We start from the raw sequence: 27,555 nt of genomic DNA on the forward strand, positions 1-27,555 counted from the left end.
TCTCCAGGCAGCCCCAGGATGGATGGCAGCCCCATTCCCCAGCCGCCCAGCAGACCCCACGCCCACCCACCTCCCCTTGGCATCCTGCACCTGGGCCCTCTCCACCGGCTGGAGGCAGGGCTGCCATTTCCAGGCTCGCCCCTCCCAGGCCGCTGTGTTTTCATTCCCAGGCCTGGGAGCTGGGAGAGGAATAAGCCGAGGTCAGAGCAAAGGCCTGGACCCGTCCCCATGGCTCAGCTGCGGCTGCTGAAAGAGTGGCTCTCTCTGAAGAGGCGCCTGTGCCCCGTGAAAGACACACACCTCAGCTGTGTTTGCCGGCTAAAAATAAAGCACCCGGCTCCCCTCACGAGGAAGTATTTACTTTGAGAAAAAAAAAAAAGTATTGTGTACAGTTCTGGGTAGAGAAACAATGTGAATGCCCCCAGTCCCGGCCCGAGTCAGCATGGAGCGTGGGGAAAATGACTTCTTCTTTATGCCTCGGTTTCCTCAGGAGAAATGAACTCTCCTGGGCTGGAGTGACTCTCAGCCGCTCAGCAGGGCTGGGGCTGTTTTCACTGCAGTGGGTAGAGCTGGAGCTCTAAGTGCAGGATGGGGCTTCGTGTTTGCATGGTGCAACATGACACAGAAATGCTCAGTGCAGGGAAACACCATCAGCATTTTAGCAGCTGCTTTTCTCCCATTTTTCAACCAGAAATGATCAGAAAAATTTCCCAGCAAAGTATTTCCAGGAGAAAAAAAGAGCAAAATCTGTGAGATCAAGACCCATCATCATCTTGTGGGTTCCTTTATTATGAGCAATACAACTGATATTGTTCTTAGCCCAGCATCTCCCCAGTGCCTATTCCTAAGGCGCTCACTGTGCCCATGGCATGAGGGGCAAGAGGAAAAGGGAAGTTCGAGGAATGTAGCTCCTCTTTCTCCTCGCAGCATTAGCAGAGGGAGCCTGCTGTGGTTTAACATATCCCCCGCAAAAGCTGCTTTCATCCTACACCTAAATACCATGAGGAGTGAACTTCCTAAAGCCCTGGAGAAGTCTAAATATAGAAGCCAATCAAGGGCTGACTTCCCAGAGATGCAAAGTACCAAGAACAGTTTCTTGATCAAAAGTTGTAAGAGTCCATATTGAAATAAAACGTCTGTTTTGGTACTGAAGCCTGTGCAGGAGGGGAAGTTGCAGAGGTGGGCTGTGTGCTGGTGGTGTCTGCAGCAGGAGGCCAGGGGCTGCCCAGGGAGATGGACTTGAGGAGTCATGGTGTTTGGAGGAAATTCTTCATGGTGAGGGTGGTGAGACACTGGCACAGGTTGCCCAGAGAAGCTGTGGCTGTCCCATCCCTGGAAGTGTTCAAGGCCAGGTTGGATGAGGTTTGGAGCAACCTGGGCTAGTGGAAGGTGTCCCTGCCCACAGCAGGGGGTTGGAATGAGGTGGTCTTTAAGATCCCTTCCAACCCAAATGATTCCATGATTCTATGATCTCTCAAGCACCTGATGGGATGTCTCTGGCAGCATGGCAGGATTTCGTCCTATCCTGTATGTCACAGTTTTGACCTCTGTCCACTCCCTGGTCCAGCTGAGCATTTTTGCTAGAAGACCGAAAATTTCCTGAGACCAAAACACAACTGGTAGGAAATTAGAAAGGCACCTGAAAGACCAAAGAGCAGCAGAGCACTCTTGGTAAAACCCAAACCCCACTTTTGTTCATCTCAGCACAGGGATGCACCTTTGTGCCTGCAGCAGAAGGAACCACCCAGGGCTGGCAGAAAGGGCAAGAGATGGCTGAACACCACAGGGATGGCACTGCCAGTGTGAGCTGTGGAACCTGTGCTCATGCAGTGGGGTGACTCTAGCATGGGACAGGGGAACCCTGATCCTGACCTGGCTGGGGACACTGGCTGTGTCCCTCGGCCAGTGGGCAGCAGGAGCGCAGGCAGAGCAAACGACACGGCCTGTCTCTGTGTGCAGTGGAGGTGACCTTGAGGGACAGCTCGATACGGCTGGCCCCAAACCTCCTGCTCCACTGTCCCAGGGACGAGGGTGACAGTGGCCCTTCCAGACAGCAGCAGGAAATTAGAGTTTAACGTGCAAGAGACTCTGTACTGGGGCGGGGAGGTGCTGTGGTTGGGAGATACAGAGGGGAACGCTTTCATGTGGGAAGTGCAAGGAGAGGCGAGGGCAGAGGGTCTGCTCCCAGGCAGAGAGCAGAGTGCAGCCATTATCAGGCAGGGCTCTGCTGGCAGGAAGCGGCTTTTGACTCACAGGAAGCTGAATTCGGCTGGTATCAGCCCCTCGCGCGAGGGCCAGGGCAGTGTTTTATCTGCTGTTGAGCACAGCAGATGGGGAAACAGTCGGCACTCCCTCCCAACCCACTCCTGCTCCAGCAGCCCCTGACTGATGGCCCTCCAGCGTACCCCCCCTGGAAAAGGGATGCTTCCCTGTGGAGCCATGAAGCAGGGGCAGCTTCCCAGGCCCCAGGAGAGCTGCCAGCCCCACTGGAGGAGGCAGAGATTGTCCTGCCAGCTGGTGCAAGGGCAGAGCCAGGACCCTCCAGGCTGCTGATCCCAGAACAGGCAGGTACCAGGTCCTCCAGCAGTGTCTACCCCAGTCAATCTGAAGAGGAGCTGGAAGCATGTAGGCCTTGGAGAGCTGGCTCTCTGGCTTGAAGCTCAGATTGAATCCTCCCAGATTCTCCCAAATCCAAGTCCAAGATGGGGAAGGGCTTGCAGGGTTGGGGAGCCCTGTCATCCCTTGGCCTCTCTAGAGCTGCCCGGGTTGGGAGTCTGGTTTCGCTCGGGGTGGTGGCAGCTCTCCGGGGCTTGGGGTGAAGGTCACTGCGGGCAGTGTGGAGGGGATCGGGTGGCAGCTGCCAGCCATAGACCTGCTGCTCCATGGAAAACACAGTTTGCTCCTCAGTGCTGCAATTTAGCTGCAAAAACATCAAATTGTGGCAGTTTTCACACCCAGGCCAGGCTGCTGAGGAATGGCCACGGGGGCTGGTGGAGACACAGCGGGTTGCTGAGAGCGGAGGGAGCAGGGTACATGGAGGAGGCTGATCATGGAGGTGGTGCAGGTGCTGCTGCCGGGCTCAAAGGCAGGGCAGGTCCATGTGGGAGCCATGGCAAAGCTATGGGAGCCATGGCAGGTCTGTGTGGGAGCCATGACAGGTCCATGTGGGAGCATGGCAGGACTGTGAGAGCCATGGCAGCTCCGTGTGGGAGCCATGGCAAAGCTATGGGAGCCATGGCAGGTCCGTGTAGGAGCCATGGCAGGTCCATGTAGGAGCCATGGCAGGTCTGTGTGGGAGCACAGCAGAGCTGTGGCAGCCATGGCAGGGCTGTGGGAGCATGGCAGGTCCATGTGGGAGCCATGGCAGGGCTGTGTGGGAGCCATGGCAGGGTTGTGGGAGCATGGCAGGTCCATGTGGGAGCCATGGCAGGGTTGTGTGGGAGCCATGGCAGGTCCGTGTGGGAGCCATGGCAGGGTTGTGTGGGAGCCATGGCAGGGCTGTGGGAGCCATGGCAGGTCCGTGTGGGAGCCATGGCAGGGCTGTGGGAGCCATGGCAGGGTTGTGGGAGCCATGGCAAGTCCGTGTGGGAGCATGGCAGGGCTGTGGGAGCCATGGCAGGGTTGTGTGGGAGCCATGGCAGGGTTGTGTGGGAGCATGGCAGGGCTGTGGCAGCCGCGGCAAGGCTGCGGTGGGAGCTGAGCGGAGCACAGCGCTCCGGCGGGATGGCGGTGCCAGGGGGTGGCAGGAGCCCGCCCCGCACTCCGCCGCCGCCCCTGCCCGGGTCCCGCCCGCCCCGGGCTCGGTGAGGTCCGGGACCGGCCCTAGCGGGGTCCTGCCCCAGGCCGTGCCTGCCCCGGGCCGGTCCGCGCCGGGCGAGGCGCAGCGGGCGCGGGGGCACCGGGCGCGGGGCGGCGGCGGCGGGCCCGGGGGAGCGGATTACCGCCGGTTGCCGTGGTTACCCGCTACCTGCCGGCGGGCCCCAGCCCGGCCCGGGCGGGGGGGCTCGGCCCGGCCCTCCCTCCTTCTCCCTCTCTCCTTCCCTCCCTCCCTCCCTCCTCGCCGCCGCGGCAGATGTCACCCCGCGCTGCCGCTCCGGGCGGCCCGGGCGCTCCCCGTCCCCTCCCGCCGCACCGCCCCCGTCCCGGGCAGGGCCGCCGAGAACAAAGGTGCCGGGGCTCGGCGCTGGCAGCGCCATGGCCGGTCCGCAGCCCGTGGGAAGCGCTGCCCGGCCCGTGCCGCACCCGGGACAGCGCTGCCTGAAATGGCTGTCGCCGCCCGGTGCCGGGCACGGCTCCCGGCGACCCCGGCCCGCACAGCCGCCCCCGGGCGCTGAGCCCCGGGGTGGGAGGGATGGGGCAGAGGGCAGGAGGTGCCGGGGCAGCGAGGCCCCGAGGGGGCTGCGAAGGGCAGGAGGGGGGTCCCGGGGGGGGTACGGGCGCTCCGAGATGTGAGGAGGAGGCAGGCAGAGAAACGTGGGACTAGAGGAGATGGGGAAGACAAAGGACACTGGGGAGGGAAAAGACCCGATGGAGGAGAGGAGGTGAGAGCGCTCACAGCGCTGGGAAGGTGGGGAGGAGGTGAGGAAGGGGGGGGTGAGAGCTGTGGGACAGGGTACGCAGGGACAGAAAAGGAGGAGAGACCGGGAAGGGGGAGACAAACGAGTGCAGGGCAAATGTAGGAGAAAGGAGGATGGCTGGAAGGTGGCAAAGGGACTCCTCAGCACCTGAAATGCTACCCACTTCTGAGCGCTTATGTCAGGGCTTAGCTTTGCTCCTGAAATCTTTTACGCCTTTTGGGGACAGATGACTTCTAATAAAGCCCCCATGCCAGAACAGGATAAAAGCATCCCTTCTTCCCATTCTGCTTCCCAAATGATTTTTTTATTGCTATTTAAACCTGAAGGGTTTTAAGCCGTTCTGAGTTATTATGGGCTCTGACTCATGCCTTGAATACTGGTGAGCAATACTGGGTGTGGAAGGAGGAACCCGAGGGGCGTGGGCCCCTCGGAGAGGTACTCAATAGCACACGTGTTCTCTTAAATCCTCGGTCAACATTTGGGTATATTGCCAGATATATATTTCAGGTGCCTCTCTAATCCTGGAGGTACTGACTTGATACAGCTTCTTATACCCAGTGCCTTTGATACCGCTTGCATCTCACCTGCTTCCCAGAGCTAAATAATCATCACGGGGAGAGCAGTCACAAGGCTGAGGAGGGGATGGAGAGACACGAGGAGTCAGGGGAGGATCGCTGCAGGGAGTGGGATGCTGAGGAGGCAGCTCCGGCATCCGGCATCCAGCCGGCGTGGAGAGGAAGGCGCTGCTGGGTGTGCAGGGAGGCTGTAGCGATGCCCAGACCCTGAGGTTACCTTCATTCCTTCTGAAATGGGGGAGGAAACACGGACCTGCTGGCTGGCCGTGCAGGGAGGAGGGCATTAGCTGGCTGGAAATAGTGATTTGCATACAGGGTTGGTTACAACCTTAATTTTGAGGGCTCTGCTCGTTACATCTGACTGTGCTTTTCTCTTGCTGCATTTTCCTTTGTCCTGTTTCTGTAATTATCCTCATTTCAACCCTGCTCTGAGGATTATTGGTCAGTAGGAAGCCTCCTAATGCCCGCTTCTCCTTGGCGGGGGAATACCCATGCCCTCGATTAAACTGAAACTCTCCAAACGGTGACAGAAGAAATTAGATCTATATTCCTCAAAGACACTCCCTGGGGCGAAGTTTCCCGACCCCCACCATGCAGCCCTGCCACCCTGCCCCTTGTGTTCGCTCTCAATATTCTCTTTGTTACAGCCACCTTCAGACCCGGCTCAGGGCTCCTCCGGGAGGGCAGAGGTGGTTTGTGTTGGAAAATCGTCGTGCCCGTGTCCCAGTTGAGCTCACCGACTGTCCTGCTGTAGCCCCTGCCCAGGACAGGGAGTCTCTGTTCTGAAATTGGGGTGAGGAGCCAACTCTAATAGGCAGCACTGTACCTTAAACCCTGAGATGCTGGGTGGCTTTAGCATAAGGTGGGCCCACTAAGTGATTGATTTTTGAGAGGCCCTTGACTGGTGGCTTAAAGAACAGCATTTATTCAATCTATAGACTGTGTAAGATACATGGACCCCAACCAAGGACAACACAAAATACAGGTTAGAAGACTGGGCGTTCCCTTTGCTTGCAGACCCCTGCCAGCCCCTGCCTACAGGCCCTGCCAGCCCCTGCCTGCCCTCAGGGATGTGTGAATGCACGTGACAAAGATAGTTTGCAGGTTGTTTAGATGTGCAGGTTGCTGCTCAGCAGCCTGGTGTGTACCCACTGGACAGCATCCATGCATTCCTTTTGGAAAGCAGGCCTCAAAGGGACATAGTGTGTGTATGTATATGTGTGTATATACATATATATATGTCTGAAATATTTTTTTTGTCTTTGCAAAAATGGCATTTTTCCTTGAGCAAGCTAAGCGACCTCCCAAAGCCTGGCCCTTTTTTGGTCCCCCCTGCCATTACAGTAGCCACTGACCACCTCCCACTAGCCCTTCCCGCTCCGGTGCTTTGTGCCGAACACCGATAGCAGCTGCTGGGTCCCAAAGGCTGCCTCCCCTTCCCACGGCACTCGCTGCCAGTGTGAGCTGACACCGTTGGTGCCAGTCAGCTCGGAGGAGCACTGCTCCCCACACTTCCCACTCCCATCAGTCTGTCACCACTGCCGTGTGGCAGAATTACTGCCTCCTGCTCTCCAGCACATCCGAACACACAAAGAGCTGTGCTGCTGCTGCCAGCGCTCAGCTGCTCTGCGTCTGTGAGAGGGAGGGAGCCTTGGAAAGGTCAGTGCAGGGAAGGAGGGGATGTTGGCTCCTTCCTTTAGGGGCTGTATCCTGGCATCACAGTGAAACCTTGTCCTGCTGGCTGATCCACGTCTGCAGGGACTGCAGCCAGTGAGAGTACCCCACGTCGCAGGGCTTCCCAGGATGGTTTAGCACCATGTGCAGGTCCAAAGAGCTTCCCCTTGCCTGTTCCCCGCCTAGCAAAACCATCCCACATTATGGAAATTGAATTTCTTGATCGGTTGTGGCTCCACTCTGGACCCTTCTCTTGTTTTTATTCCTGGCCCAATTTCACTGCCAGCTTTAGCAGCAGAACAGCAGCAGCCGCCACTGCCCTGGCTACAGCAGGATGCTCCCTGGAGCGCTGTTTAATTTATCCCCCACATCCCCCGTGCCCAAGGCAGCCCGAGGCGGGAGCACTGCCACTCTGCCCCCTCCAACCGCGTTAGCCCCGGGCCGATCTCGTCACCCCTGTCACCCATCGCTGACACTAACTCAACTTGCCTGCACTGTTGTAGGGGGCAGATGGACTGTCGGAGCCCGAGGGCATCTCTCTGAAACGCGTGGCTGTGGTGGAAGATTTCTTTGACATCATCTACTCGATGCATGTGGAAAGCTCGTCGGAGCCGGGCAAAGCACCCAAACATGCCGGGCAGAAGAAAACCTACCGAGCGGTGAGAGTCCCCCCTGTGCCCCGGGCAGTGAGGGGGCACTGGAGCGAAGGGGCTGAGGGGCCGTGGGAGTGAGAGTCCTGCGGGGATGGGGACGAGAGGGCAGGTAGAAGCAGAGGCACTGGCGGAAGGCAGAGGCGAAGGAGAGCCCCGTGTGCCTGTGCGGGGAGGCGTGAGGAAGGAGGGGTTTAAAGGCAGAGCAGCTGTGCTTGGGGACGGGAAACGGGGCTGCAAACGGGGCTGCAGCGGCAGCACAGCGGCACGGCTGCTGGGAGAGGAGAGACCCATACAAAGACACTACACGTCTGAGGGGAAAAGAAAGAGAAATCCTCAGTATTAGTGATGAGCGAGGGGATGTTTGCTCAGTCCTCTGCATGCTCCAGGCCATCTGCCTCCCTGTCTCCCTTGGCCAGAGGGAAATGTCTCATGTGGGCCTTGGAGGGCAGGAGCAGCCAGAAAAGGGGACTAGGGCATGACTGCAGCCCCTCTCCTCCTCCTCAGCCTCCCTGGCAGATGCTCCCACCAGCCCATCCTGGGTTTCCTCAGTAACAAAATGGAGGCAGGCACAGAGCTAAGTCTCATCAGGTGCTCTGTGGATGCTGAGAACCAGCTCTATCCATCCTGAAACCACTCTAGTTAGGTCAGGAATAATTTAGCTTGAAGTGTGCTTCTCCAGGGAGCTTGCTGTTTCTCCTGACTCTGCACAGCCCTTCAATGCAAACATTTGGGCTCTCCTTTTACAAGAAGAGCTGCCCAAAACCAAGCTACTCCCTTGATTCCCACAGCCCTAAGGACCAGGTCGCTTAGAGACAGGAGTGGCTGGCTGGCAGCTCGGCTCTCCAGTGTATATGTCATCTTAGAGAGGTCTGTGCAGGCTATCCTGGTCTCTGTGATGATGCCTGAGGTTTTGCAGAGCTCAGTGTGCTGCCAGAGCTGGTGCAGGGCTGGAGTCTGTCCTGACTGTCCTGCCTGCGGATGTCCCTGGTCCAGCCATACTGTCATGCTGGCAGTGCTGGTGAGACAGCCCAGTGCCCTGCAGTCTCCCACACGTGGTGGGAGCCTCCAGGGAGCAGGACTTTGAACACACAGCTCGTGGCATCGCTCTGTGCCCTGCGCACTCGACTCCTGCCCCTGGGGCAGAGTGTGGGGCTGGGGGCTGGGGCACACATTGACCCTCCCTGGCCAGGGGCAAGTGACCTCTTTATGGTCCAGAGGGGACAGCCCCACCAGCATGACCACAATTCAGAAACTTTCTGCTCATTTCCCCAGCAGACCACTCCAACCCTCCCCTAATTCCTTCAATTCAGCTCTCTGGAGGACTAATCTGTGCCCTGCACAGCCCCAGGGGAGCAGGCTGGATCCGTCTGTTTTCCCAGGCCTGCTCGCAGCAGTCAGAGAGCTTCACGCTCCACCCCTCATCTCCCTCTTGAGCTGAGATCATCACATTAGCAGTGTGTATCCCCTCCTGACCTGGCAGGACGCTGCTGGCTGGGCTGCCCGGCCTCACTCCTGCCCTCACTCCCCAGAGCGCCTTTGCAGCCCGGGCTGGAAGGAGAAATGGTGCAGAGCACACACCGTGCCTGGCTCGGGTATACAAAGGGATGCTGCTGGATGGCCAGTTAGGAGGCTCCAGGGTCCCCTGCCTCTTTCTTCCAGCTCCCTTTCCCCACCGCTTCTGATTAGAGGCACTGGAGAGTTTGCCCTTGTCCATGACCTCCGGAGGGAGGCAATCAGAAAGGGAGTTTGGATGGGAGATAACTCATCAAGGAAGCTGTCTGCTCTGCAGAGCATCAAATCAGCTGAGAAATAACAACTGTATCACTAAAATTAGCTGAGCATTTGCAGCAGAGACTGTGGGCTTGCTGGAGCAAAAGAGGCAGGGAGACGGCTGAGCCCGGCGGGCAGCGCGCAGGGACAGTTCCCTGCCTGCGCCACGACACCACGGCTGCCACCAGCAATTTTCAGGCCCCTAATTTCAGCATTTCTGTGGGAGTCCTTCATGCTTGTGCATCAATAAATATCGCACAGAGGCAAAGACTGAGCTGGCATCCGCTCGGTCACAAGAGAGCTCGCTGGGGCTGCGGCTAAATAGGAGGAGAATCCCATGAGGACCAGGCACTGCAGCCTCCATTTGAGTGCTGGGACAAGGTCCCCGCCTGAACTTTCCACCCATCTGGCATTCTGTGCATGTGAAAGCCCGGGCTCTGCTGCCACGCAGTGGAGATGGATGCGGATCCCTCCCACCGCAGCGGCTGGGGCTGCCTTAGCCATGATCCCGCGAACCTTCTGCCCCTGCCCTACTGCTCTGCTTCTAGAGCAGGTTTTTATCCAAGCTGAAGCATCACCCTTTCCTGTGGGGTAGAAAAAAATTGTTGGAATTTAGGTATTTTTAAATTTAATATGTATTTGTATAATTTAGGTATTATTTGTTAACAACATAAGGTGGGAGGATGACACCCACCAGCCAGAGGAGGGGGACTGGGACATCCTGGGCCGCCCTCCCAGCTCGGCCCCGTCACCAGCCCTCACCCAGGAGGTGTCTGGTTGCAGCCCCACTTCCCGTCCTGAGCCCCACTTCTGCCGGGCTCGCAGCCCCGAGGACTGGCACAAACAATTGAATTTCTGTCTGCTTTATGACCCCACTTGTAAGAGCTGTGACCCCTGTGGGGGTCACGGCCCCTGGTTTGGGAACGGCAGTGCTAGGACAAGTCACTTAGACCAAACAGGATGGGTGATTAACTGTAGGAACCAGCCCCAAACTAAGAGGTGGGCTCTCCACCTCTTAATGCCTTCCAATTAAGACCAGATGTCTTCCTGGAAGATGTTTTAGGCAAACCACAGGCCACTGGGCTGCAGGAGAACCTGGGTGAACTTGCCTTACTTGTGCTACACAGGTCAGACTCCAAGATTTGATGGTCTTTTATGGCCTTAAAAAAGTCTACATTAAAATTGACTAATTCCTTCTCCAAATAACCTTGATCTTTAGAAATACTGTAAAATTGCTGCTGGCAGGGATTCATCGGAATAATAGGACTGTGGGATTGCCAGGCACCTTCTCTGGGTGCTTAGGTCTGGATCTAGTGTTTTAACTTCAAGCATCCAAGTTTTAAATATTTATCCTTATCTTTTCCTCATCTGTAAAATACAAATATCCCACAAAGGTTCAGGAGACTTAATTCATTACTGTTTGTAAAAATGTTTTCAATTCCCTAGATAAAATATGTCACAGAAGTGCAAAGTATTATTAACAGTAATTGATTGTCATTGTGGGAAAAAGTGACCTGCCCTTACGAAAGATTAATGGATTCTTCAGGTTACTGGTGTGATGATAATTAACAACGCAAACAGAGCTGACAAGACCTTACTTTTGCATTTGATTCTTACACATCTGTAGCTTCACTCTTCCCAGACTCCAAGGGGGAACGGGAAGGAGTTTCTGGGAAGATACGGGTATGCAGGGATTCCAAAGGTCTGTTCGGTTGTGTCTTGGTGCCTCTCTGACGCACCAGTTCCCCTCCCAAAGCATTCCCCCATTAACAGCTGCTCTGGGAGCTGATTTGGGGCCGAAGGGAACAATGTGTGGCTATGAGCTGTTGCTGTTCCCAGTGGGCTGGGCAGGTGAGGTGGGAGGGTCCTGCACTCCACTGGCCGTTCTCCCTCTCCCAGGACATTTAGCTCTCTTTTGTTTCCCCAGATTGCAGAGACTTATGCTTTCCTCCCGAGAGAGGCTGTGACCAGATTCCTGATGAGTTGCACCGAGTGCCAGAAGAGGATGCATTTCAACTCCAACGGCCTGGAGCCCAAAGGTAAGGGCGAGTGGCTTCTGCCAGCAGAGCTGACACCGCATTTTGTACCAGCGCGGTACCACCGACGGCTGCCAGATACTGCCCCGACCAGGAGATACATATTAGCCTAAGGATTTTCCCAACCCCCGTTATTTTTCATGCACTTTTAGAGCCAAGATGAAAGAATTGCTTAAACCTGCTTTGTCTGTCACTGCTTTCAGCTCAGGGAGCAGAAGCAGCCTGGCTTTCTTTGCCAGCTTCCCCAGTAGGTCAAAAATATCACAGATATGGCTGCAATCAGCCCATAATCATGTGTGGGTGGAAACTTCAACGTCTAAAAAAACCATGATCTAAAGTTTTTCCTTTGAACTGTTAATTTTGTATTGAAAGACACGGAATATATGTGAATGGCTGAAGTTTCTGATAAAGAAGCAATTTACACTAATTAATAGATAAGCACATGATCCCGGGTTTGATAATGGCAAGTGTTTTGGCAATCAAAGTTACATTGTGCCTGTGTACCCACCCAATTAGTGTGGTGGTTGACTCGTTATGGTTCAATGTGCAGCTCTTAGGCCTGAGAGAGAAACAGGGGGAAGATGATGGGATCGAGTTCCCTTCCAGAGTAAAGTTTGTGTGTGTGTTAATGTGTGTTTGTGTGTTAATGTTTGCGTGGGTTTTTTTCTGAATTACAAACTTGTGATAAAGTGCAAAGCATCACACTGATGTTGGTTTCACACAACAAAATCATTTCTTTAAAAAAAACCATAAACAAATTGCAAAGAGTTTGGTCTTTTTCAAATCTGGAAAGGCAAACTGGCTCATTTGGCAGCTCTTATCAAGGAGGGAAGCAGAATTTAAGGAACAAAAGGCCCAACAATAGAACATTTCTAGTATTAAATACTGATTGCCAACTGTTTACTGCTGGGAGCAGAGCTACAGACATCCCAGAGGTTCAGTGTAAGTGGATTACGTGCCAGTTGTCCAAAGGTAGTGACTGAAATGCTTTGTACTCATTACATTTTTTAGAAACTCTCCCAAATAACCCCATGAGACTTTTACTAGCTGAAGCTCCATTACTGCAGCACTTCCCACTCTGCCAGCTAAGGGCCCGATCCCTGTTTTCCAATTATGTCAGGAGAAGTTCTGGCCTTTGGCCTCGCTGGGAGCAAACCTGACCTTCACACTGATTGCACTGCATCCATCACGGGTGACATTCCAAGCACTGCGGCTGCAGCAGTCGGCTCAGTGGACGGCAAGGACGATGGGATGAGTCAGGCCAACAAGGATGTCGCCTGTTAGCTTCACCCAAACCAGGACACCTTCCAAAATGCACTGGCTGAGCTGCCAGATCCAGAGCTCAGGGTCCTGTTTCAGGAGGCAGCTGATGAAAAGGGTTGTTTCCTTCATAGAATCACAGAAACTGGTTTGGGTTGGAAGGAACCTTAAAGTTCATCTCATTCCAACGCCCGGCTATGGGCAGGGACATTAAAGAAGACCAAGCTGATCTTCCTTCAGGGGCTCCAACCCACCATCCTGCATCTCCTGTGCTTCTCCCAGCAGCACACACCCATCCCAGTTCAGAGGCAGCTCAGGGAACACCGGGTGCTGGGTATCCTCCCCAGAGCAGTCGTAGCTATGGGAACCATGATCAGGGCTGAGAGCTGGCTGTCCTGAGCAAATTTATAAATTAATATCAATTATTGATTTATTTTCATAAAGCTTCTCCCCTTAGCAGTTCTTCTAAAAATATGTCAGTCAGGAAAACAAAGGATCCCACGTGCAAAAAGTCCCACTTAGCCACCAGGAATGAAAGGACAGAAGTGCTTTTCTGCTCTGAATAGCACCTAAATAGTGACTAAGTATATGTGAAAATGCATTGAGTAGATTAGATAAGGTAACTTTTACTGGGGAAGAGTGTCTGATTTCACTAACACTTATTCAGGAACTTATCAGGAGCAAATCACCTAAAAAAACACTAGGGTCGTGGAAGAACCACTGAGGTGCATGCACATGCATACACACATACAAGCATATACAGGTAAAGTTTAACTCGGTAAGATGACAGAATTTGAGTCATTCCCATCTCTTCCTGCTTCTCTTGTCCATGAAACAAATCTCAACACATTTAATTTGTGATCACAAAAATCCCTAATTAAACATATCTGACATCAAACCCTGCAGGGCACCCACATCATTCATAAAAGCAAATTGTCTTGCTCATGGGAAACTTTGAACGTCACTGGACTTCACTGGGATCTCTTTACAGTGTTACTAAATTAGGATTAATTCCAGTGGAGTTAAACAAATGCGGAATTAGGATCAAAACCATTTTACTTTCAACCATCCTGCTTGTTCCATCTGTATGTCCAACATGTGGGGCATGTGATAGAGATAACTGTTTGAAAAATGAGCTAAAGGATTCCAGGAGCTTCCTCTTGTGACGTAGGATGTAAGGATTGTTCTCGTGGAGCCCCCCAGGCCTTTTAAAACAAAGGTTTTCTTTCTTTTCCAGATAACTTAAAAAAGAGGGGGAAAAAAGGGTTTGGTTTCTTAGGCTCAAGCCCTTATGTGCTGCAGTTGCACAAATTCACAGTTAATTTTTGGCTGCTAATGGGATTATTCCAAATTTACATCAGGCTTTAGGCAGAATCTAAGCACCAAAGATCATTTACCTCCCTTTTCTTCCCCACCTGAAGTTGCTGAGCTGCTCCTGTTCAGCCTCATTCATCTCTGCAGCACTGAGCACTGGAGTGGGGGATGTCAGGAGAGCAACTTATCATCCTCAGAGGTCTGAAACACTCTCCTCATCCACGCCTGTGCTTCAGGAGAGAGTAGCTCTATCTGTGTTACTCTTAGCAAATGCTTTTCTAAACTCTTCTTAAGGACTCAGCCAGCTGAGGGAGGTGGCAGATTCTGTTCCTGGAAGAAGGTCCCCTTGTGCTGGGATTTTTGCATCTTTTCATCACAAAACAACATCCTTGTACAGCAGAATAATGGGTTATTTTGGGTGGTTAATATATAGAGGTGTAGAAGTGCTCTTAATTAATCCGTAGGTCAAATCGTGACAGAGACTGATGACATACAGCCATACAAAAAAAAGGAGGAATCAGTTTACAAGGTTCCTAAAAGCTATAGACCTTCATATTTGGGCAAGTCGATGGCCTGAGGGGCTCTGGCTGCCCATTCCTGCATCCACAGCCAGGAATGCTTCAGCTGCATTCAGGGGTGGACTAGATGGAGCTGGGAAAAAAGCATTATATTGCCATGGACCCAGTCAGTGTCTTGATAGAGAAGATTTGCAAAAACCTTAAGTCACTTACAGCTTCAGGGTCAGGTCATTTCGTAATCAGACATGATAGATGTGGTGTTTCCAGAGGTGTGGAGCATCTTCAGGTCTGCTGAGTTTCTCCGGGGTTTTTCGACACTCAGCATTTCTGAGCAGCAGGCCCATTACAGTTGGGATGATGGGTTTTCTGAAGTGCTGTAAAACATTTTGTGAAGGCCCTTTTTCAAGGGGCTGTGTCAGAGGTGCCTGTGAAACCAGTGACCCTGGGAAATGCAAGCCAGGCATGGAGATTCCAAACCAGGAATGGAAACCTCCCACCATCAGCTCACCTTCAGCTCCTGGAAATCCTTCTTCCCTGTCCATTGTTGCTTAAGCTTCCTGTCCAAGGGACACCACACATCCTTTCAGCATGTGCTGGAAGGCTGGATTAATTCTCCACACTTGCATCTGCCTGTCCTGAGGACAAAGAAATCTTCCTTGTAGCCAGCAGCCATCCCTATGGACAAACAGCAGCTTTCCTCCTGGGCAAACCCACTGCATGAGCCTGTAAATTCAGTGTTAGAACAGATCATTCTGGCAGCCTTGATGTCCTGTATGGAGAGATCACAGGCTCTGCAGTGCTTGTGGCACAGGTGGCAAATCATTGAGAACTCAGAGAAATCACTGAGAATTTGCTTTGTGGGGTCTCCCTTGGCCTGGCCACACAGAGTGATCTGCAGGAGTGTCCAAACCCAGAGCCATCCCTAGAGCTCAATTTAATGCAGCCAGAGGAATTAACAGGAACAATTTAAATTAAAGATCTTTAAAATTAAGTTTGTGTTTTAATGAGGATGTTAAAAATAATCTTCATCATCAAATACAGATACTTAATATGTTGCCTTAATGTTAACTCCTACCTGAGGGAATCCCAGCAAAATCAGCAAGACTTTGCAATGCTAAAGCAAGCTGCAAATAGATCCTTGTTCATCACCCTCCACATAAATCCCATGTGTATGGAAGCACTTCTGAGGCATAGGCAAGACTCTGCTTCTTCTTCTAATTTGGGGGACAGTGAAAAATTACACATCGTGTAGTTTTTTTCCACAGGTGACAGCAATGCTTGTTTTCCTTTTTTTTTTTTTTTCCAAGACAACATCTGTTCTGTAATTATGTTCTTGGTGGGGTCATGTTCTTAGAGGAACCTTTGCTCAGCAGGCAGTGGCTCTCGCCAGGGGTTTGAAGTGCTCCAAGATACACAAGTGTAAAAGTTATGAGAACATGTCACAGGTCCCTCACCTGAGTAAAGTTTTTCCTCTGTTCTTCAGAGAGCGAGCCACCTTCCTCCTTGGTTTCTGGGATCATTGACTACAACATGCCCCTCACCTCGACTTACCTGAAGCAGATGAAGCTGCGGGTGATGAACTCACAGGAGCAGGTGAGCGGGGCGGCACGAGGGGCACAGAGGGGCTCTGCCCACACAAAAGGGCTGAACAGAGCAACCGCTCCTGGGCACGTTGGTTTTTGGGAGGATGTTTTTGGGAATGGCCATTTTGTCCAAGCAGGTCAGGCTCTGACTGACAGATGGTGCATGGAAGTTGAGGGGCAGCGTGTCCCAGATCTCCTGGCTCAGAGGAAGCAAACCAGGCTGTTTCAGGCTCATGTCAGTGGAGAGAGGCAGAGATGGGGTTGATGCAGTTACTGCTTATAACAGTCTGCTAGTTCTTGAGGCGTACGGTTCTTCTAAGAAATTGTCTTAAAAATAAATATGGCAAATAGGAATTTGTTTCTTTGCCTCCCCCTGGTTGCTTGGGAGCTTTAGCAGACAGGGTCTGAAGCCCAGACCTTGCTTTGGTGCTCTGGTCCTCTCTTAAACTGCTCAGCAACTTTAGGGGGTTCAATCACAGGCGCTCAGCTCCCATGTCAAAGTGGGAGATGGCTCCATTGTTTGATGACAGTGTTAAGCCACTGGATTTTGCTGTGGGGATGTATGGGGCACCCTGCCACAGGATTATACCCAGGCTGTGCAATTTTCTGAAGTTCTGCAGCTGCAGAATTAGCTATGGGAACCTCTGTGCACCATGGAAACAGTCTATAAAAAGAAAAGTATGTTTTACTTGCTCCCCACAATCTGCACTGGAAGCCAGTGCTGGATTTTCTTTCCAGCACGCTGAAACCTGAACCTGATCTCACACATTGCTGCCAGTGGCAAAAAGTGACAGGGTTTGCATCTGCTGTGGTGGAAAACATTGCTGGGAGCTCGAGCTGTGAAGCTGTGCCCAATGTGGGCTTTTATCCAGCGGCTTCCTAAAGGCACATGGGTTAGAGCATCACTGCCAGGGTGTAAAGTGCCAGGTGTGGGTTTGCTGGAGAGATTCCGAGCTCCTCCATTGCTTCCGCTGTGAAACCTTTTTGCTGGAGGACAAAATGGCATCTGGTGGGAAGCATTTCTGTGTCTTGGAGCTTTTTCCTTTGTGCTTGTTGGACACTTGAGTGGGTTTAAGGCTTTGTTTTAGGTTTTGAGAGGTGAAAGGCTGCGATGTGTCAGGTTTTGTACTTGTGGTGGGCTGGGCAGTAGAACAATGAACAGTTTGGGGGGTGACTGGGCTGGGCTGGAGACATGGAGTGGATGGATGTGCCCCTTCATGCCATCTGATGGCTGCTTCAGGACCACTTCTGGATAAAGAGGGTTGGGAACTAACATGTTCCAGCCACCTCTGGGTTGTGCAGAGTGTTTGCTGGGTCTCGGTGCCTCTCCTGGCAGAGCAGCACTGGGATGGCAGACCTTGAAATTCTGTTCTTCACCAAGGGCAGAGACTCAGAGGCCATGAAGTCTGGCTGTGCTTTTCAGCATTTGAGGTGGCTGTTTCAAGTTAAGTTTGCTATATACAGTAGGATGGTCTGAGTGGTTTGACTTGTCACCATTTATGCATTTTCAACCAGTTCCTCTTGGCTCTGAAGCTGCTAAAGGGAAGTGTGTTGTGAAGCTTCAATAAACTCCTGTACCCAGTTTCTACAGGTAGAAAACTGGCCTTGCAGTTTGATCTTATTCCCAGAATAACAACCCCCCCCGAGAAGCTGGCAGGCATCAGTACTGGATCTTGAGTTTTGGAGCTGCCTGCTTAAGGATGCTTGTTTTGAGAGCTTTGGTTGGTAATTTAGAGATTTGAGTTTATACCCTGAGTGTTGGTGTAGCAGTTTGCACTGGAACTGTCACTAGATCGATATAACGTGCTGCTAACATGAACACTCCTGAAGCTTGCAAAGATCGGAGTAGAGGCGTATGTCATGTGGGAACAAAAAGGGACCAGCTGAGGCAACCAGCAGTTGTTGGTTTAGATCATAAATCAAATGGTTTGATGTTATTCCCTGCCTCTAAAGTTTTCCTTCTCCCGCGCTCCTGTCGGTATGTGGTAACGCAGCTTTCGAAGCTTTTCAAGCCGTAGCAGCCGAGGGAAAAAGCCTGTTTGGAAGAAGTAAAATTTGCCATTCAGTGTGTTACTGAAACTGATTCCTGAGAGCAAAATAATAAAATATCAGTCCTATTGCTCAGACTTCTAAAGCGTTAACGCTTTCCATCATGATGACAGTCTGAAGAGGATGCAGGTGGTTGGACCCGTTGGGGAAAATCCAGCAGGACTTGAGTGCTGTCCATTCCAGTATGGGACACTCCCTGGATTCCCCTGGGGAATCATAGACTCATTTAGGTTGAAAAGATCTCTAAGATCAGCAGTTCCAACTGTTTACCCAGCACTTCCAAGCCCACAACCAAACCTTGTCCCCAGGTGCCACATCTACATGTCTTTTAAACCCCTCTAGGGGTGGTGACTCCACCACTGCCCTGGACAGATTGTTCCAGGGTTGGACAACCCTTTTGGTGAGAAAACTACTTTTTCTAATATCCAACCTAAACCTCCCATGGTGCAACTTGAGTGAAAACAAGTGCCATGCTCCTGAAGCAGCCGTGGCTGGACCTGGATCTGCTAACACCAAGGGCACGTGAAGAAAATGTGTGTATTAGTGCCAATACCAGGGTTAAGTTCCCTCCACAAGCATTCCCCTGCTATTTTTATGCCATCCTTTTTTTTTTCTGGAGGATCCTGGCAGTCTGTGTGGAGCATGGGCTGTGCAACACAGGCTGCTGCTTTCCCTTCCCCAGGGTTAGGGTTGCAGAGTTTGGAAGTTGCAGCTTTTGGGGTTCCAGGTGTTTGCCAAATACAAAACCCTTCTAAAGATGATAGAAAAAATTCTGACTTTTCTGCACATGCAAACCAGGCAGAAGATGCAACCTGCTTTTAAAGTTTGCACTACACAAATATTCCCTACATGGTTTTTTCTACCAGCATGTCCTGAATGCTCTCAGCTTGAGTGATGCCACTGTGCCACCTCTCACTAGCATTTGATGGTGATAATAGAAATAAATTAAGCAACGGACTCGTGTTTCACTTGGCTCTGGCCAAAAGCAATTATTTGTATGCAGCAGCACCAGAAGGAACTTGCTTCATTTGGGGTAACAATGAATGAATTTATGCCAAAGTGGCCTTTTAACTTCATTATTCAGGAAAAAAATAGTGTGCATGTAAGTGCAATCTATTAGTGCTGCTAAGCACATCGGTATTAGGGCACCAGTGTCTCCAGAAGGAAGCACAGCCAGAACCTTAGAGAATGCATTTTATCTCTGCTTAGGGACAAAAAACTGTCAGAAGAGAAGCTCTTGTGGTTGCTTACAAAATGAAGAGTTCCTGCAGAATGTATTTCTATATATTTCTTGGAGTCAGAACATCTGTTCTGTCGTGGTGGAAAACAACAGTGACCCATGTTGCTTATAGTGGGTTCACTGGGACATGCAGGAGCTTCTGGGGTGGGAGTCTTCCTTTATCCCCATTTCATACCAGTTCTCACATGTGTGAGAAAAATCAGGCCCCTTACCCTTTCCAGAGTGCCGAATTAGCCCCATTTCAGGGTGTCTACCGAGGCATTAAAGCACTTCTGAACTGCTGACCTTCCCAATCTAGCAGCAAAAAGGAATGAAAAGAAGATATTTGATATTTATCTGTAATGATCCTTCCACCTCATTTTCAAATGCTAAATATTAGCATTTTTAAATTGTTGGTTATTCCATTGCAGTCATTTTCCAGACAATCTTTCCTGTGTTACTCAGCCCCAGCCTCGTATTTATTTTTCATGCCGCACGGTTGGGCAGGACTTCCACTGGTTACTGGAGGAATAGAAAGATTTTGAGAGAACAAAATGAGAACACTGACATGCCAGGCTCTCTCTCTGCTCCAGAGCTGTTGCTGTTACCTTGGCAGACACAGTCCAGGGCCGAGTAACCGGGTTTAAATGATACTGAAACGTTTTCAAAGATTGCTTCAGCGGCTGCTGGCAGAAGGTCACGCAATCAGTGAATGGCAGGAAGCTGCTCTTGGATGGGAAATAAGAAGAGCGTTTTTCTTGTTGCTATGGCTTTGCTGCACTGACTTGTAAGTGTTTGAGAGGGACAGAGCCTTGTCCTGCACCGTCACACACTCCATCCATCCAGTAAATTCCCTGTAAGCCTGGAGTGTGTGATGGTGCGTGGATGTGAAGTGATTTTCAGAACACAATTTCAAGCAATGTTTTAACCCAGACAGTGGGGTAATCCTGGGAGGGGGGTGGAGGGATTCAAATCCCACTGGTGTATGAGGAGTTGGCTTTGTCTGGTGCTGGTGAGGATCAAGCCTTTGCAGGATTCGGGAGCTCATGGAGCCTCATGACCAGAAGCTGGTTGACAATGTGAAGTCTTCCTTCTTCCACTCTCCCTTTCCTCTGGTCCACCCATTACTGTGCTTGCTCACTTCAGTGTCCCAGAGGCTCTGAGAGCAGCTGAAATGCATCTTCTCCTGGCAGCTCATTTGCTTCCTTCTGCTTTGGAGTAATCTCCAGACAATCCTGGGAGTGCAGAAGGCAGGGAAGGGAGCCTGCAGTTGCAGACGAGGACATTTTCAGTCTGTCAGTTCACTAGTAAGAGTTGCAGACTTCTCATTTCACACAGTCCAGAGACCAGGAGCAAATCTCGCAGACCTGGCAGCTGCTGGGTGAGCTCTGGGTCCTGGGTTTAGCTGTCTGAGTGTTTCATGAAGGCATCCTGAAGAAATGCTGTATGTGTTCACAGAGGTGAGGAAGGCAGAAGCATGCAGCCAGTACTTGGAAGGAAGTGGGATGATGTGTTTGCATCACATGAGGATGATAAGGTACTTCCCAGCCCATGAAAGAGGGTGTTAAACATCTCTGTGAATAAATACCTCTAAATCAACCTGACAAGATAGCTCTCATTCAAGAGGCTTTGTCTTGGCTTGGGAAGATTTTTGTTTCCTGCTGTTAATTTTTAAGACGGTTTGGAGCACTAGAGAAGTTCCCTAAATGAACCCTTATGCTCAGGAGGGACCATTGGCCGTAGGCACAAGGAGGCACTGAGTTAGAAAGAGATTCATCACTGCTCGACGGGCTCGGCAGCACAGCCCTCTAGTGGGGACAGAGCTTCTGCCGCCAGGAGCCGGCTTTGCCTGGGAAACTTCAGTTCTGCCCTAAAGGACACAGTTAGTCCAGGCAAAGCCAGGTCCCGCTGTCACAACTAGTGTTTTTTACTGGCAGAGATGGTCTAGCAAAACTTTTCATCCTTGGCCTGACGGCTCATGAGATGCAGGAGATCAGGTGACCAACACATTTAGCCTGGGTTCAGACTGGTGTGAATGGGTCGCTTTCAGTGAAGGGCAGCTCATTTTTCTTACTGGGATTAACTCTGATGTTCCCAGCTAGTAAAAACTTGGGAGCTTTTATTTCCCACTGCGTGGATCTGTCAGTACTTTTCCCACTGTTCCAGGTGAGCTCTGTGTTTGTTCAGTGTGACGTGCACAGCGAGCAAACAGTGTGAGACCGACTGGGGTCGGTCCTGCCACTGAAGCTCTTGTCTTCAAATGATATGTGATGCCAGGGCTCTGAATCTTTGCACTTTCGGGGCTAATCATATTATTTTTTGTAAGAAAGGAGGTGGCATTGCCCAATTCCAGTGGTGCTGGGCACAGTTCACCCCCTTGGACTGCTCAGGTGTATTTAGTTATTGCACGCGGTGGTTCCGCTCCGATCTCCTTTCTGGTAACTGTGCACTGGTAGGGAGAAGCTGGTCCCTTCCCCACTCTCTCTTCACTTCCCTGTGATGTTGTGCAGCTCAATTAAGGTCCTGGAGAAGTGGCTGGAGGATGTTTAGAAGTTTCCCTGGCTCTTGGTTGTCGTGCTGGCAGCAAGACTGCTCTGTGGCAGGGCTGATCCACCCGTGGGGAATTGGGACTGGTCACCTTCCACCATGCACACCTATCCTGATGCCTGTTACCTGATCTGAGAAGCCTGCTAGAGCCGAGCTGCTTGAGCCTGTGTCTGGGGATGCTGAATGAGTAGGGCCAGAATCCCCACTATGTGTCTTTAATTCCTTATTTCTTCCCAGTAACATCCCCTGTTTGGTAAGGAGAGCTGTGGCCCATTCCCTGTGTTTTAACCAGGATCACAGGCAGCCGTTTCCAGTAGAACTGGAAACAAGGTTTTGGTTCAGGGCATGTAAAGTGGGGCTGGAAAACATTCCTAGGGGGAAAAGTAAAGATGTCTAGCTCAGGGTGATGAAAGCACTATTCCAGCATCCATGGAGTAGTCTCCTGGATCCAGTTAGATCTATCCTGCACCTGTGGAAAGCTGTGCACACTGGGCTGTTCTGCATCGTCTCCAAGCTCAGGTGCTGACGTGCTGTACGTTGACTTTGATCAAGTCACACAAATGGCTGTTTCTTAATTGCCTTCTCCCTTTAAAAAGGGAATAATACCTTAGAGAGACTTCTGAGGTCTCGCTCACTAATAAAGCTCTTCAAGAGCTCGGATGGCAACTACTTCGAGAGCGCAAACTGTTATTAATGATTTCCGTTATTACGGAAGATGAAGCTGTGTGGTTCAGCTTTTTAACCTTGAATTGTGTGCTTGCTTTTGTTTCTGCCGCTGTTAAACCTGTGTGGCCAGGTTTGCACCTTGCCTGCTTGCACAGACCCCTCAGACCCGCATCAGGGGCCGGGTGTGCACAGAGGGTGCGGGTGTGTCACCGAGGAGTCAGTTTTGCTCACAAAGATGGGTTCTGCATCTTCTTGGCTTGAGAATGGCCAAAAATGGGTTTAGTGGTGGTTCTGTTTATGTTGACTCAATTCTGATTTGGGGGGCCAAGAGGTAAGCTGTGAAGGTCGTCCTCAGTGCATAGAGCAATGCAGACATTGCAGCTAGGGCTGTGGATTTGGGCTGTAGAAAGGAATGTTAGAGGAGATTTGGCCACCATGGACCTATCTCTTCTAACACCCATTCCCTGTCCTCCAGAGGAAGAAAATCCCGCCCACAGAAACAACTCCTTTCCTGCTCCTTTTTTTTGGCAGTGACTGGTGTACCCTGTGAATTACAGAGTTGTATTTCCTTTCCTTCTCTTGTCTTGGCTCCTGGGAGAAAAAAACCCATCTTTTATTCATGCACATGCCAGGTGCTAACTACTGCTGCTTCTAAGGAAGGAGCCGACCAGGACAAAGTGGGATACAGCCCTCAGCCCACAATGAATCTGTTCTATAACAAAAGTTTCCCAAATCTTTACTCTCCTTTTTTCCCCCCTGGCTCTGCTTTGAATGGCAAATAATTTAAATTCAGTGTGGATAAAAGTTGTGTCTCCCCCTCATGCCATGCTCTGGGCCCTCCTTTGGTCCCTCCTGCCCCCCTTTCTTTACTGGCCTTGCCCCGGAGAGATTTGCATTTTACTGCTTATTCCTCAGCAGGGTTTGATGGTCACAGAGGACCCAGTGCAAGAGGTCTCGTTTGTTATTTAACCTACTTTTCAGAGGCACAAGAACATCAAGTGACTCGCACAAGGTCGCCCATGAGTCAGTGACTCCTCTGGCGTGATGGCCAGACCCTGCAGTCCCTGCTCCCACCACTAGATCCCTGTGCCCACACTCCACAGCACCACAACCATTCAATTAAGCTCCTGCAGCGCCTTAAATGTCGTTTATTCCTGGGTTTGACAGCAGCCGTGGTATTCTTGCGGAGCCTTGCCTTAGGAAATGACAGCGGATGAGGTCAGGGCATCGTTAGTGATGCTCTTGGAAGCATCACTGCCTGGTGCTCTGGCAGGCTGTGTGGTGTGGGTGCTGTCTTAGGCAGGACATGGCTCTTCCCAGGACCTGCAGCTCGGCTCTGGTGGCAATCTGCGAGATCCTGGCTGGACCAGCACAGACTGACAGGGAGCCCCGCGTTCTCTGCATGAGCAGATCTAGGTCTGTGTGAAGGGGCTTGCAGGGACCAGAGGTAGTGAACACATTGTGAGGAGAGAGGGAAGGAAGCGACTTATAAATAATATATTTGATATATATTATATATATAATATAATAACAGCAGCACTGGTTTATTATGGTCTGTGTTTTTTTAAGATGTAATCTCGTAAGGCACTTACCCCTGTTCTGACAACTCGATAAATTATTATTACCAATTCTATATCTAATTGCCAGTTATTTCCCCCTAGACAATTTGAATCCGAAAAATCCCCACTAGAAAGGTGCTTGGCATGCCGTTTCCCAGAGCTTCCCTGGCTGTTTCTGGAGGCAGCCCCTCTTCCGCTGGTGAGCCCCACTTCTGCCAGCCTCGTGACCCCGCGCACTGGCACAAACAATTGCATTGCTGTCGGGCTCATGACCCCACTTGTAACAGCGGTGACCCCCCTTGGGGTCAGGACCCCTCCCCTGCACAGGGAAAAGCTCCTGCCCAGCAGCTCTTGCTGAATGGCTCTTCCTCCCTCACTGCCTGTGTGGACGCGGCTGTTCCGCACTAAGTTTGCCGATGTGAAATTTAGGTTAATCCATTTCCAAAGTGGATTAGGCTAACCCACACAAAGGCACTTAGTATAAAATAAGAGTGTCCACATGGTGAGGCAGCACGGAATAGTGACTGTGCTTCAAACTCGCATCCTGGCCGGTTTGTGTCCCCTGCAAGCTCTCCAAATGGAGGGGCGGGCACCTCAGTCCCGTGGGATGTGCTCTCCCAAATGGCTTTAAGCCAGTCTAGCTTGAAGCCGAAGGAAGCGCAGGGAGTAAACAAAGCCCAGCAATGGGAAGGGGTTAAAGCCCGCTCCGCTGAGGTCCTCGGCAAGGCTCCTGTTCACCTTAAATGGTCAGGATTTTATTTTAGCTTCAGGGAGGAGCAGCAGCCATGGAGTGGGAAGGGAGTCCTGAACAGGCCCTGGGGGCTCACAGCCTGCTGCCCTCCCAGCCATCCGCTTCCTCCGGAAGGCCCCCAGGGCTCTGCTCTCCCTTCAGCCTCTGGCTCCATGGGTCAGCCTGGAGGAGATGGAAATGCAGCACAGAGTGATGCCCATTTTCACCTCTGGCCTTGGATCTTCCTGAGCCGCCCTTTTCCCTTGTGTGCTTCCCTGGCAGTGAGGTGGTTAATGCTGGAATAGATAACATCATAATTGGCCATCCACACTGACAAGCCATAAACCCCAAACCTGGCAGTTCCCATCCTGGCTCTGGCACCATTTCTGGCACTGGCCTACTGCAGGCTCCACACGGAACCGCTACACTTGGTTTATTTCATAAAAATTTCCTTTGTAACCATTAAATAGCGAAACATGAGGTGGACTGAGAAGGGGGATGCTGCGATACTGGTGATACTGGTGCCCATCCCTGGTATGGGGATCACCATCCCCATCATGGTGATCCCATAGTGGATCAACCACTGACCTGCTGCCCTCGGGGCCCAGCCTGGCAGCAGGTACCAACCTGGGGGATGCTGGGGCGCACCATCCCCATCCTCCCGGCCACCTGGCAGCCGCTGCCCTGCCCAGAGGTGTGTAGGGCAAGCCGCTGGTTTCCCAACAGGCAGCTCCAGCGTTCGGAGACTGTGGCGGGTGGGTGATGATGCTGCCGGCAGCGCGGGGTCCTCCTTCTCCCGCGGAACGAGGGAGAATCATCGGGAACAAAAGGATTCGGCAGCGGCGGCAGCGCGGGGCCCGGCACCGCGGCACCCACCGCGCGGGGAAGGGGCTGCGGGGACCCACCGCGCCCGGGGCTCACTGCGGGGGCTCGGCAGTCGCCCCCGCGCACGGGCAGCCCCCGGGACGGAGCTCCCGGTGCTGTGCCGAGCGGAGGGTCCCCGGATGGGCTGCAGCCCCCCGGGCCGTGCGGAGCGGAGGATGCTCGGGCGGGTTGCGGCCCCCCCCGTGCCGTGCCGATCCATACCGTGCCCCGGCCGCGCATTCTCGCGCTCTCCAGCAGGCGCCCGGCCCTGGACATTGTCTCCTCCCGGGGAAGGGCCCTCCCGGCCCTCCACAATGTGCTCTTCCAGGCGCGGCTCCGCGCCCCCCGCCGCGCCCGGCCCGGTGCGCCCGCCCCCCGCGGCCCCGCTCCCCTTCCCCCGCCGCCCCCGCCCCCTCCGCCCGCGGCCGGGCCCCGCTCGCCCCCCTCCGCCTCCCCGGCCCCCCCCGGGAGCCGGGAGTGACGCGCTCCGCAGCGCCGGCCCCTCTCCCCGGGCAGCAGCTGGCTGTCAGCCTCTCCGGAGCGCCGCCAGCCCGGGCCCCCTCCCTCCGTCCCTCCGTCCCTCCGCCCCGCGCTCCCCGCCGCGCCGCCGGGCTGGCGCAGGCCGGCAGGCCCCGGGCTCCGCTCCAGGTAGGCGCCTGCCCGCGGGGGGCTCCGGTACCGGCCCCGGGGCGGCGGGCGGGGGGGGATGCGCGGGGGCTCCACGCGGCCGCGGCGCTGCGGGGCGGAGGGCGGGGGGGGGCACCGGCGGGCGGGGCGGGGCGGGGCGGGGGGGGCGCGGCGGCCGCGGGGCCCGGCCCCAACTCCGGGGGGAGCGGCCGCCCCGCGGCCCCGGGAAGTTGCGGGTCGCCCGCCCGGCTGGCCGGCGGCGGGGGGGGGAGGGCGGCGCGTCCTTCCCCGCGCCCGGCGCGGCTCCCCCGCGCCCGGAAGAGCACAAAAGCGCCGAAGAAAGTGGGAGGAGGCGGCGGCGGGAGCGCTCCGTCCCCGGCTATCCCCGGGCACCGGCCCCAGCCATCCCCCGGGCACCGGCCCCGCGCCGCCATCACCGGCCCCGGCCCCGGGCGGGGATTGTGCTGGAAATAGCCGCCTCCCTGGAGGTAAAGCCCTACTTACGTGTCAATCCTCGCCGCACGCTGAGCCCCGCACACGCGCGGGCAGGGCTCCATCGCGGGTGTATCTATTTACCTGCGGGCGGGGGGCGGGACGGGGACGCTCACCCGGCTCCCGGCATCTCGATACTGGGGGGACACACGCGGGAACCGCGTCCCACCGGGGAAACGCCGGGTCCCGTGGCCGCCGGGGAGGGGGGAGGACACGGGGAACCCCGGCCGCGCTGCCCCGGCCTCCAAAGCCGGGTCCGTCCCCCCCACCCCCCGACACCCGCTTCCCGGTGCTGGGGGCAGAGCAAAGTGCCCTTTCACACCGCGCGGTATCAGGCACCGTCCCCGCCTCGCGTGGAAAAGCAAACGCCTGGGAACAAGTTCAGGTGCGGGGGAGGCGGGTGCGGGTCTCCGGGGTGGTGAAGGGAGTCGTGCAGCCCGATCCCCCCTGCCCCGCGTTCAGCACCTCCCCGCTGAACAGCAGGAGCGGGGCAGCGGCTGTTGGAAGGGGCTTCGGGGCCGCCCCCTGCCCTGGCAGCTCCCTGCTCGGGGCGGTGGGAATGCTGGGTGGGGGGGTTCCCAGAAGAAGAGCTCCCAGAGAAGGGGGAGGGGGAGGAAGGGATGATCCTCCCTTCCTTTTCCATTTGCCGTTTGCCTTTTAAATTAACTCTTTTTGCCGATTTTCGGGAACTGATGAATACTCGGGTTTTGCCGGGTCCCGTAGAAATCAGCAGAAATTGCAGTAAATAAGAACGTAAGTGACCTGACAAAGAGCGCCAGGGATGTTCTCTTTGGTGTGGGAATTGCACACACGAGTAGGCAGCACAGTCACAGCTCACCGCC

At 53.4% G+C, this 27,555-nt stretch overlaps 1 protein-coding gene across 5 annotated transcripts in view; it reads left to right on the top strand.

Annotated features, from left to right (window-relative positions):
* The window catches only part of NOL4L (nucleolar protein 4 like), a 63,120-nt gene that overhangs the window by 10,666 nt on the left and 24,899 nt on the right, over positions 1–27,555 (top strand). Inside the window, exons 1-5 of one of the 5 annotated variants that reach the window (XM_064673818.1) lie at positions 4,014–4,167; positions 5,800–5,945; positions 7,330–7,485; positions 11,177–11,288; positions 15,861–15,970. In XM_064673818.1, coding sequence (XP_064529888.1) covers positions 7,414–7,485; positions 11,177–11,288; positions 15,861–15,970 — 294 coding nt within the window. In that variant the 5' untranslated portion in view covers positions 4,014–4,167; positions 5,800–5,945; positions 7,330–7,413. Of the gene's footprint in view, positions 1–4,013; positions 4,168–5,799; positions 5,946–7,329; positions 7,486–11,176; positions 11,289–15,860; positions 15,971–26,091; positions 26,243–26,468; positions 26,710–27,073; positions 27,099–27,555 lie in introns of those variants that run through there. The other 4 variants (XM_064673817.1, XM_064673816.1, XM_064673819.1 and 1 more) reach the window with 4 other exon arrangements.

Source organism: Pseudopipra pipra, chromosome 17 (assembly GCF_036250125.1).
Source record: "Pseudopipra pipra isolate bDixPip1 chromosome 17, bDixPip1.hap1, whole genome shotgun sequence".
NCBI lineage: Eukaryota > Metazoa > Chordata > Aves > Passeriformes > Pipridae > Pseudopipra > Pseudopipra pipra.